This window comes from Furipterus horrens, unplaced genomic scaffold, assembly GCF_987537825.1.
Source record: "Furipterus horrens unplaced genomic scaffold, mFurHor1.1.pri manual_scaffold_5, whole genome shotgun sequence".
Lineage (NCBI taxonomy): Eukaryota > Metazoa > Chordata > Mammalia > Chiroptera > Furipteridae > Furipterus > Furipterus horrens.
The window spans coordinates 149,951,574-149,963,928 of NW_028327175.1; the positions used below are offsets into that span (position 1 = coordinate 149,951,574).

Below are 12,355 nucleotides of genomic sequence, written 5' to 3' on the forward strand. Positions count from 1 at the left end.
TTTTCTTTCTTTTTATGGTAATGCAGTGTTTTATTATTCTGTCCATTAAAAGCTAATATTTGAGAACATTTACAATATTAATGGAACTTAATCTAAGAGAAGTTCAACTTACAATTTTTAAAATATTTCAGTACTCAGTATTAATAAGAGGTAATTATTGTCAAAATTACTTTGTCAAAAATTATAATAAATATTTGATGTTAGTCTACATATAATTAATTTTTTGATGTAAAATTCTTTGGCTGTAAGGAAAAACATTTGCTTTACTCCGCTAATAGGACTATCTCTTAATGCTGGGATGGCTGCCTCTTGGTGTTTCTTCTGCTCTTCGTATTTAGCATAGTTATCTGTGGTTGTTTGAGTGGAGTTGAGTGGGGACTCACGGTGTTTACTCCAAATAAGACTATGTGCCCGATTACTATAGTAATGAGGGGTAGACAGGCAGTGCAACAGCCCAATACTTTTGAGGCCAATAGGTTAAGCCTAAGGAATCTAGCCAAGGTTCAGGAATAAAAGCCCACACAAGCTACAGCGTGAAACCAAATTGGGAGCTGAAGAAAAGAACAAAGCCCTGAATCGCTCTTTATGGCAGTGGGGACCAGGAGCCCAAAGGGTGGGGAGGAAAGCTAAGTGAGAGGTGAGGTTCAGGCCACAATCTGTTTTCTTATTTTGAATTGGACTGCCTAAAGCGGTTTTAAAGAGAAGTTGATAATTTGTGTCTTCGTGGGTTTTTATGCTTGTTTCACTGGAAAAAGAATTAATCTTAAGTATTTTTGTTTTGCTTCAGGAATTAAGTGATCTGCAACGTGACCCACCTGCTCACTGTTCCGCTGGACCTGTGGGAGACGACTGTAAGCTTCCTTTATTGCTAGCATTTCGCTACCATTCATAGTCTAGGATTGAACATCTGTTAATGACTCCAAACTCCTTTGTTTGTTTCAGTGTTCCACTGGCAAGCAACTATTATGGGGCCTGTAAGTATGATTCATATATACGAAATTAATCCCCTCAGCCATACTTCATTTTTGCCATTTCACCTGTGACCAGATGTTTGTGGCTAAGGTTGAATATTATTGTATCTAAAGCACTAGGGAAGCAAAATGTGATTAAAGGGTTTATGATAATTTTCTATAGGACTAATGGCAAATATTTGCTAGGATCAATGGTGTTGTGTTTTCCTTTGCCAAATCCTTGATCATTACACATAGGAATGGATTGCCTGCAATTTGCAACCAGGCTGTGTGTTTCTTAAACACACAAAAAACAGTTGTTTGGAACTAAGCATCATTATTCTCACATCAAGAGTTTTAGTAGGTCAGAAATAAATAATTAACCCAGTAATGGAATTCCTACAAGTAACAGTACCAGTTTGCAGTAAGTTTCATCTCTCCCTATTTGTGAAAGAGAACTGGTAAATATTGCAGTGGGTCTTTCTTTGCCACCTCATGAGCTTGCTGCTTTTAGTGTTGTTAGATTATCCTGGCATTAAAATTACCTGATATGAGTGGCTTATCTTAACACTTAATACCTTTGTTAAAATTATTTCTTTCTACACCTGCGAGGCAGTTATCACTAGAATGAGGCTTTCCTTCCTATGAGCAAAAATCTGATTGCATAAGAACGAGCACTGACAGCTCACATCTGCTTTCTGGGAACAGTAATGTATTTCCATGAACATCATCCTCTCCTCCTTCCCCCAAAAGAGCTTTATCTGGTAAGCCATAGATAGCATTCTTAATCGTATTGCCTTGTGTTTAACTTTTAAAACAAAACAATTATTGAATTTTTAGGGCAGGAGTCCTAGGCAAGTATTTCATTTAATAAATTGTTAAATTAGCCTTTTAAAGGGTGAAATGCAACATATTTGTTTAAATAATAATGTTAATAAGAATCTAGTTATTTGGTTTTCATGCCTACTAAGAGCTTTCAAAACACTATCATTTAAAGGCCCATTGTTACCTCTTGAATTATATTTCTTCAAAAATATTTCTTAGGTGAATTACATGTAGCAAATGTTACAGTTACATTACTCATACTGCCTTTATTTTAATAATGTAAATATGTCACTCTATAGTATCATTTGAATATCTAAACAGACCATGACTATCAATTGTAGTTTTCTTATGTTTCCTGCATTCCTTATAATTTTTGATGAACTAGAATTAAGCAAGACATATAGCAAGAAAAATTATACAGTATAGTCCTCTTATATATGCATAAGCTTAAAAGGAGGTAATGATGGTTTTGCTATTAAAACCAAAATGTTAATATATATAATAAATTAAATATAAAGGAATTAAAATATAATTTTAGGTAATTTTGCTACCTTTAAAAGATTATCTTTTTTTCCTTGCTTGTAATATTATATTTTCTAGTTGCTGTAAAGGCACGTAGCCAAATTTAAATTCCTCTCGTTGATTCCTAATTTGATAATTTTATGAATATTGAATTTATTAATTTTGTTTGGGGCTTTTTTACATTTTTCACATTATTTTATAAACTACTACTGAGTGAAGATTTGAGGTCTAAATTGTGTATTAGTGTCCCTTAGCCTTTGCTTTTCATAATTTGCTCTCTTCAGTTCATCTCCATTCTTGCCCCTAAAGGACCATCAGAACTTAAGATTCATAAATAAGTAGGTAAACACTAGTCCCAGCCTTTTTTGTTTTTTCACACTGATTACTGCTGCAGAAAATTACTCTTTTCTCACAGCAGTCTTGTGTGTATACTGATGTCTGAAAATCGGTGCTCGTAAACAGATTTGTTTGGCCAAGTCACACCACCGCATGTGTCCTGTTTTTTATCTGCTTTACATTCTGTGATGTTGATATGATAGTTGAAATCCTCCTTCATACCTGTAAAGGAAGACCTGTTTTCAAGGTAAAGATTTGAACTTATGACAAAATGATGGCATGTTTTTCAAACTAATATATTTTTGTGGGGGAAAGGGGATCATTGTAGGTTACAAATAAAGGTAGTAATCAAACACTGATGCAAATATTTTGTAATTTCAGCCTGATAGCGCATATCAAGGTGGAGTCTTCTTCCTCACTGTACATTTTCCGACAGACTATCCTTTTAAACCACCAAAGGTATTTTTATTATGATTAATGTCATTCCTATGTCAGGGACATATCCAGAGATATTTTTAGGATGTCCAAGACAGGTTAGCATGTTCTACTGTCCTGTAAAACTACTAAGTCTAAAATATGCTTTCTTATTCAAATTTTTGTTATGTTTATAAAACAAAAGGCAGTATCTGTTATGCTATAAATTAAGTTCCTTACCTTACTTTCTTTTCCTCTTAATTAGATTTCTGTAGTTTGGTTTTATGGTCAAGAATTTGACTTTTCCATTTAGGGGATTATCTCTCCAAGGTTCATTCTTTTTTCTCATTTTTAAGTATTCAGCACGCATTTATTGAATACCTACCATGTTCTGTTACATTGGGGAATACAAAAGTAAATGTGACACAGTGCCTTTGCTTAGTGCAGTAGGAGAGATAAAACCATGTTCTCATTCAATTTAAGGTAGATTAGATGTAAAGAGGAAACAAATGATGGAGATATCAGAAAGGAGAAAATCATTAACAAATTCTGTCATTCGGAAAATAATTATTTTATTTTATTTTATTTTTTATTTTTTTCAAATTATAAGAAAAAGTTTATTTAGAAAATTATGGAGTAATAGAAGTGAGCCAGCTGGACTGCATAGGCCCAGGAAACAAGTTACAGAAGCAAAAGGGCCTTTGGAGCTTAAGAGAGGGAAAGGCAAGGTAACTGGCCTGGGGGCAGAGGAAGGCGGGGAGGGAAAGATATGGGCATGCTCCTGAAAGGGACAGTGTCCAGGAAGTAATCATTTTAGATTTAAAAAACCCCACTTTATTAACATTATGTATATGAAACGATATAACCACAACTCTTGTGGAAGATTAGGATTCTTTGTGAATTTTTTAGGACAGGTCACAAGCTACAGCCCTTCAACTTTCCCCTGGAACAGTGTTAGCCCCTATTTTTAGCTTAGTGTCACTTCCAGGTATCACTGATAATCAAGTCTTTGAATGGTCGTCAAAGCCATGGCTAATTACTTCAGGTGCTACTCAGCCAGTCATACCAGCTATTACAGACTTTTTTACTTCCCTTTGCAAAAATATTTCTGTTTCTTGCTGGGGCAGGCAGGAGGTGGGGAGCAGGGAAACGGACTTTATCAGCTTTCACATTCCCAGTATCTAAAACTATGTGAGCACAAAGTAGATGCTCATTCAATTTGCCTCGAATATGTTTCTCTACTAGGGTCATGTAAAACTGAAGACATTTTACCCTAAAGCAAATTGGTTCTGTTTTGTTTATAGTTCATGGATTGTATATTTTTATTTTGTTTTGTTTATATTTAGATTGCTTTCACAACAAAAATTTACCATCCAAACATAAACAGTAATGGAAGTATTTGTCTTGATATCCTGAGGTCACAATGGTCACCAGCTCTGACTGTATCAAAAGGTAATTTCATTTATTATATATATAATAGTCGATAATAGCTAGACAGGAAAAATGTAGCAGAAATATCTAAGAACCAAAGTTTTAAAAAACCAACCTACTATGTTTTTTTTTTTCTGCTTTGATTTTGCTTTGCTTTCATAGTGTTATATGTATTCTCTTTAGCTTTTAGTAGTTAGCTTGGTTGTGGGGTGTTGGTGGGCTAAATGCTAAATACTGAAATAAGAGTTAGAGCTAGAAATCTGGGGATAAGCCTCTTGACATTTTACCCTTTAGTTTTAGCTTTATATTTAAAAGAGAGAGAAAAAGAAACAGTAAAGACAGTCATACTTTGGTACTTGTCCACTCCAAAACTCCTCAAACCCTGTGCTCATTGTATTTTGATGAGAAAAAAATGTTTCAGCACTAGGTGCTAGGTCAGTACTCATTGGTTTTTGCACTTGTCATGAATTCCAGAACGAATTGTCAACGAGTACCGGGGTAACACTGTATATGATTTTAAGGCCGTTTGTCCCATTTGTTAAATGGGATTATTAATATAAGATTAAAGCTTTACATCTCTTTTACTTCATCTAAGAAATATATCAGATTAGACTGATAAAATAAGTGATTTTAAGTGAAAGACATGTTTCATGCTTTAAAATAATGAAGTACATATAACATTACTCTAAACCAACAATTTTCAGCCTTTTTCATTTCATGGCACACATAAACTAATTGCTAAAATTCTGCAGCACACCAAGAAATATATTTTTTGCCAATCTGACCAAAAAAATAAGTATACGAGGGGGAACCCCCCCTTAAAAACCGGAATTATTTTCTGGAAGGCAGCCCCTTGTAGTACAGGCTTCCCCCTCTAGGTGAGTGTTCCAGGAACCCATCTGTGTCAGTGTATCAGCTGGTGGTGTTGTGAGAGGCTGTGTTTGGCTTCAGTGAATTTTTTTGGAAGACTCTTCCAACACATTTGCCCATTTCATGATGAGTGATTTATGAGCACACCTGCCCACACCTTGCTGAGTGTTCAGCAGTTTTGACCAAAGACAGTATAACCCCCATGCCCTACCCTTCCTGTTCACCTGATCTTGCCCCAAGCAACTTTTTTGTTTCCCTAATGAAAGAAGTACTCAAAAGAAAACGTTTTGCCAGTGTGGAAGGGGTAAAACAAAAAACGGCAGAAGCAGTAAAGGCGTCAAAATCAAAGAGTTCAAAACTGTTTCGAGCAGTGGAAAAAAAGCATCTTGCTAGGTGTATTGCATCAAATGGAGGGTACTGACTGAAGTTTAAACATGTAAAAATAAATATACAATTTTTAATTAATAATTTCCATTTTGGGGGGAATTCACCATTGTAATTTTGATCATTCACACTGGAGACCTATTGTGTTGGCTGTTGTCATTTTTTAAATTGACAGTCGAAGGGAAAGAGGTGAGTGCTCCCGACTAAATAGTCAGGTATTGCATATTTTAAAAATTCTTGCAGCACATCAGTGCGCCTCTTGCTGGTACACAGAATGAAAATTGCTGCTCTAAACTTTGAATAATTATAACATTGCCATAATGATTGAAACATACTCCATGTGGATTCACTTTCAATCATCTGTAACCTTGTTCTTTGATAAATTATCAGGTGTGTACATTTGAAGCCATTTTTGTTTTTTTAGCCAATACTATTTGCTGGGCCAGCCCTCTTAATTCATGTCTTGTTTCTGAAACAGAGGAGAACCTGACAGGAATTATTGTTTTGAGTTAGAAGCATCTGCCTCTGAAGTAACTTGGTAGTTTTTGCTTTTTATAAAATTTAAGAAAATTGTTTCTCTTGAAAGATTCAGGGAGGGATCCATGGTCATTAAAAAAAAAGCTTCTTTAGATAAATGCTGTGTGAACATATAACTTGTTTTTTAAAGTGATGAGGTTTAAAGACTTTACTTTCAGGAATCATTTCTGTAGTTTGCTAAAAGTGATGAGGTTTAGCCCTGACCAATGAGGCTCAGTCGTTTGGACATCATCAGGCAAGGCAAAAGGTCGTCCGTTTGATTCCTGGTCAGGGCACCTGCCTGGGTTTCGGATTCTGTCCCCAGTTAGGGCTGTGCAAGAGGCAACCAATTGATATTTATCTCCTTCTCTTTCTCTTACCCTTCCTCTCTCTCTAAAAATAAATAAATAAAATCTTTTTAAAAAATGATATGGTGTAGGAAACAGTATACAGCCATAATTATTTCAAGTATTCGGTAAGTAATAGCCCTTTAGGTCAGTTATTTGTGAATGACAGTTTCTCTGACCTAAAATGTTTTCATAAAATGTTCATGTAGATTCTAGTGTCTTTTAGAAAATCTTTCATGTAGTGTAACTTTTAGGCATTACATGACATTATATCAATGGGGAGAGAGACCCAAATCAAGAGGCTCCTTCGTTGCCTTGGTCCTTGTCTCGCTTGCAAGACAGAAATTCAAGTGAGAGACAAACACGTATAGTGGAAATGAGATAGCAAGTTTATTTAGGAAACACATGCGTGCACAGAGCTACAGACAGATACCCAGCTAGTCTAAATGTCCCATGTATGGAGGAAAGAAAGTTGTTAGTAAGTTTGATAATGAGTTTGTTCTGTACATTTGAGCCAAGGCTACAAGTGGGTATTTAGCTAATCTAAGTATGCCCACTACTGGAGTTCAGGGATTATATACTTTGGCTAGCTTCCAGGTGCCCCTCCTTTTCCTCCTTGGGAATAATGTACCTATAAGGGCTTTCTTTCTCAGTTAGTAAAGGCTCTTTGCCTTAATAAAATTGTCAGAGGCTGCCTTTCTCAGCACATAATCTCAAGGACTACACCCCCCCTACACCCCACAACCCTCCTTCCTGTATTGTTACTGCTTGTAAGAATGTTCAGGACATCTGGCAATCTTAGTAAGATTGTTGCAGAAGCCCCTTTTCTCAGCAGGATTTTAAGAACTCACCTTTCTCCTGCACTATTTTTGCTTGTGATGCTCAGGACACTTGGCAATCTTACCAAGCCAAACTCGGGACTGCTGAGTTAATTGGTGGCACAGGTCTTCCCCTTGTTTCTAGTCTCCTGTATTAAGTTCTTTGTTAGATTATAATGGCGAGGGCCCTGCCTTTATTTCCTGTGTGCTACCTAACACATGTAGGAAAGATTCTGTTTTAAAGGGGTACTCAAATTCAATTATCTTTCCTGGAGTGGTATCACAAAATAGAATTCATTTGGCATAAGCAGCTAGGGACTTACATATGTAAAAGAAATGTCAGACTGCTAGGTGTTGCGCTCTTACCTTTTGACATTGGTAGCTTTTAAAAAAGAATAATTAGTATTGCTGCCTTTTGGTAACTGTCCTTTAGGAACAGTTTCAAATAGCCTCAGTTTCCTCATCTATAAAATGGGGATTGTAATAGTATTATGACATAGGGTCACTGTTTACCTGCCACATAGTAAGCATTCAAATGAATGTCAACATTCCTTTTTCCTTATCTTAAAACATTTGATTTGTATGCATAGTAATAAAATCAGGTCTAATGGCTCTGAGCATCAGCACTGGAGAAATGAGGAATTTGCCCCTTATATTGTAAGGTTGCTTATACTTGTTAATGAAATAAAGGTATTTTAAATGTCTTATTTTGATATTTTGTAAGTTTAGTTGGAATCTTTCTGGAGACTTGAGCCAGATAATTGTGGTTTAATATACAATGGAAGATAAGGGAGAGGCATTAAATATTAGATTAAACATTAGTGCCCTTAGTACCCCCTTTCCGTGTCATCTAGGAATAAACTTTGCTTTTTAAGTTTACTCTGGATTTTTAAGAACAGGCAAAGATAAAGAACATAGTAGATGAGGCCGAAGATGGGAGGTTGTTTGTGAATTCCATGGACCGACCCCCTCAGAAGTGGTGGCATGAATTGAAGCGGAGTCCTTGTTCTCTCCTTTTCAGATACTTAGATTTTTTTGTGTGTAGCTATTGGTATTAGTATTTTGATGTATTGTGACAAGAAACAACTACTTTAAAGTTTTTCGTCTATATTTTAAAATATTCAAGTTATGTGGTAACTATTAATATTATTTTTACACACATGTGCTACACATAATATACATGAAATAAAAGTCATTGAAAAAAATTTTACAAATCTTCCTTCTTTGTAGACAGTCTATAGCACTAAGCCAAAGTAAAAATGTACATGAGTACAATGTCTAACTGTTTTGGATTGTTAACTATAATGTGTTGCTTCAGTTTGAATTGATTAGAACACAGATTTTCTGCACTTAAATAGAATAAAAGGACAGTTTTCTCATTAAAGTACAAAAGTATCTCTAAGAGACATATAAAGTTAGGATGCTGTTCTAAAAAGTTTTTTATTATGTACCATTTGGGACGTATGTATGTGTTACCAAAAATATTTTTGTAGAGAGTTCTTGAATTGAAAGATTGTAATATCTACTCTAGAGGTTCATGTTTTGGGTTTTTTGGTTTGTTTTTTATAAAGATTTTATTTGTTTACTTTTAGAGAAAGGGGAAGGGAGGGAGAGAGGAAGAGAAACATCAATGTGTGAGAGTAACATCGATCGGTAGCCTGTGGCATGCGCCCTGATGGGCCAGGCATATACCCTGACTGGGAATTGAACAAGCAACCTTTTGCTTTGTGGGGTGACACCCAGCCAACTGAGCCACACCAGTATTTTTAGAGAGAAGGGATGAGAGGGAGATTGAGAATGGGAGAAACATAGTTATGTGAGAGAAATATCAATCAGTTGCTTCTTGCAGAACCCCAACCAAGGACCTGGCCTATAATGCAGGCATGTGCCCTGACCAGGAATTGACCTGGTGGCCTTTTGGCCCATAGGACTAATGCTCAACCCACTGAGCTACACCAGCCAAAACCACATTTTTTGAATAAATAAAAATTCAAATAGAATTTAAAACTTTTTAATAATTTTGTATTACATACATTATATATTAATTTTATAATTAAAAAAATTAAAAATACTTGCTGTCAGCTGTAGTCTAAAATATTATTTAATGTGTTCATTTTGTTTTGTTTATTGTTTATAGTCAATGATGATTTTCACATATATAATTGTATTAAGAAGAAAGATCATTATCTAAAATTATGTTCTCTTTTACATCTAGTTTTATTGTCCATATGTTCTCTACTTTGTGATCCTAATCCAGATGACCCCTTAGTACCAGATATTGCACAAATCTATAAATCAGACAAAGAAAAGTAAGTGTTTACTTATATTTATTTCTGTTTGGGTAAATTTCTTGGTAGTCTGCCAAAATATAAGTATTACCAATATATTTAATAAGTACATTTAGTTATGCTTATTATACTTAACATTAAGTTTGTTTTTCTTTCTAGTGTAATAAATCTTTTTTTTTAAATTGTTAGTCTTTTTTCAAAAAATCTTGTTCCTTTTCTCATGCTGTTTTTTACTTTTTAATATTACATGTTCTGCATTTGCACAGTTTGTCATATTTTTGGTAGAAAAGAACTATATATAATTCTAGGGAGTAAATTTAAAATGAAAATTTGATAATTGGGAAGCATCAGATGTTCTTCCCCGGGAAGAGAAGTTATCGCTAACCCCCCACCCCACCCCTCCAAACTGACCTAGTTTTTAAGATGCTTCATCTTGCCAGTATCACTGATTCATTCATTTGCAGTTTATAAATAATGCTCATTGTCTTTTATAGATTTTCATTCGAAATTGTTTTTTTCATTTTGTTGTTTATACTTTAGATGTGTTTTACTATAGATTGTAGAGAAATCCAGCAGTTAAAAAATAAATTTTGTTTTATTTATGCACATGGCTAAGTCACAGTGACTGAATAATTGATATATGTATGATTATTGCAATTAAGCATAGGGAGGTAGAGTATACTTTTTATATATAGATAGATCTTATAAAGGATTCGATTTGTATATTTTTACTATATTCCTTTTGTATGCCTACAGATACAACAGACACGCAAGAGAATGGACTCAGAAATATGCAATGTAAAATCAAAAAAATTTTCATATATACCAGAGTACTGTAAAATCTAGGTTTTTTCAATATCAGCAGTAAATTGACCATTGTTTACTGTTTCGTTGTACCATGAAATCCTTTGATTTTTATCCATTTTAAATGTATTTCTGAAGCAAGACAAAACAAACTTCCAAAAATACTCTTAAGACTGTGATGAGAGCATTTATCATTTTGTATGCATTGAGAAAGACATTTATTATGGTTTTTAAGATACTTGGACATCTGCATCTTCAGCTTACAAGATATACAATGCATCTGAAAAGCAACCAAATTATTTTTTTGCTGAACCTAGATGTTTTTACATGAGAAATACTGTATGTGCTGTCTGTGTCATCAGTTTTATAAATCTGTATTCAGATTTCATTCTTTGTTAGCTCACTTTATAATTTGTATTTTTTTACTGTATAGTCTAAATGTATTCTATTTACATGTATGTCAAGTCATTACTTTTTTCCTGTGAACAGTATTGAAAAAACCGAACAGCTGATAATTAAATGAATTAACTGTCTGTCTCCCTTGTCGTAGGGTATTCTGTAGATCAATTGCAGATTTCTTAAACCTGAATGATCTTTACACTGTAATTCTCATTATACTGATTATGGAGAAACACTTGTTTTGATTTTGTTATACTTGACTTAACTTTATTGCGATGTGAATTAATTGCACTGCTAAATAGGAAGATGTGTAACTTTTATTTGTTGCTATTCACGTTTGAATTTTTTTTTTTTTTGTATAGGCAATATTACCATGACACCTTTTACAGATCTTAATGTAGCTTTTCCATATAAATAAAATGCTTTTTCTACTATTTGTCTTGATTACTTAAGAAGTTTAAAAAATACTTTAAAAGTAAGGATCATAATTCTATGTAAAATTTTGCATGAAAATTAATTCCAAATTGTGAGACTGAGGTCTGTTGATTTGGCTAATTGATCACCATTAATTATATAAATTTTATTGCTTTAGGTTTGTTTCTGTTTACTAATTGTCAGTCTAAAGGATGATATACACTGGTCCCTTGTTATAGAAGAGAATTTAGAATTTGGGTGAGTTTGTCTTGGATCATATCTAAAATGGATTATTTACTGAAGTACTAAGATATGTGTGTATAAGGTAGTGTCATCCACACTGAAGGAAAGTATTTATAGACCTGAAGAATAATTACGTTAATTCATTAAAATAGCACTCTAATGTAACATTATATTCCTTCACATTCTAAAATTTAGAATTTCTAAAATAGAATTTTAATGCCATCACAGTTTGAAAAAGAACCTCCTTTTTTTTTTTTTTTTTACTATAGAAATATAGAGAAAATTCTAAAATGATGCTTCCTCTGTTGCTATATATTGCCAGTTAAAAGTAGGTTAAATAAGCAGGTTATCTTTGCAGATTTTAAAGAAAGCTTGAAAGTTCTAATGTTTTAACTTTGGAAAAATACATCTCTAATTATTAGCATGCTTACCAAACTTGAGTGAGTGTCACTTTAAGAAGAGTTGTAGCTCTTCTGTTTATTGCAGTAGATGTATAAGTGTGCAAGAATCTGTGATGGGTGTAGTCATTAGCAAAGCATTGAAATCACTGAAGTATTTTATTATAGTTGATTATTATTAAATTGCAGAATAACCCATTGTTAGAAAATGTGTTTTTATAAATGAATGTAAAATAATTAAATGAATTGTGAAATGGATGTTTATGAACATATAGGTTTAAAAAGTATATTAAGTGATGTTTTGAAATAGCCATATCATGAAAAACACTACTTTACTAGCTATATAATTATAAGCTACCTTCTTCCAGAATTTGAACACTCAACATCATTAGGTTT

The 12,355-nt window shown here is 33.8% G+C and overlaps 1 protein-coding gene across 1 annotated transcript in view; it reads left to right on the forward strand.

Moving 5' to 3' along the window:
- The window catches only part of UBE2D1 (ubiquitin conjugating enzyme E2 D1), a 36,667-nt gene extending 24,847 nt beyond the window's left edge, over positions 1-11,820 (forward strand). Inside the window, exons 2-7 of the mRNA XM_090278050.1 lie at positions 788-851; positions 943-974; positions 3,015-3,092; positions 4,394-4,499; positions 9,629-9,722; positions 10,458-11,820. Of these exons, the coding sequence (XP_090134176.1) occupies positions 788-851; positions 943-974; positions 3,015-3,092; positions 4,394-4,499; positions 9,629-9,722; positions 10,458-10,503 (420 nt within the window). The 3' untranslated portion in view covers positions 10,504-11,820. The remainder of the gene's footprint in view (positions 1-787; positions 852-942; positions 975-3,014; positions 3,093-4,393; positions 4,500-9,628; positions 9,723-10,457) is intronic.
- Positions 11,821-12,355: the final 535 nt, after the last annotated feature.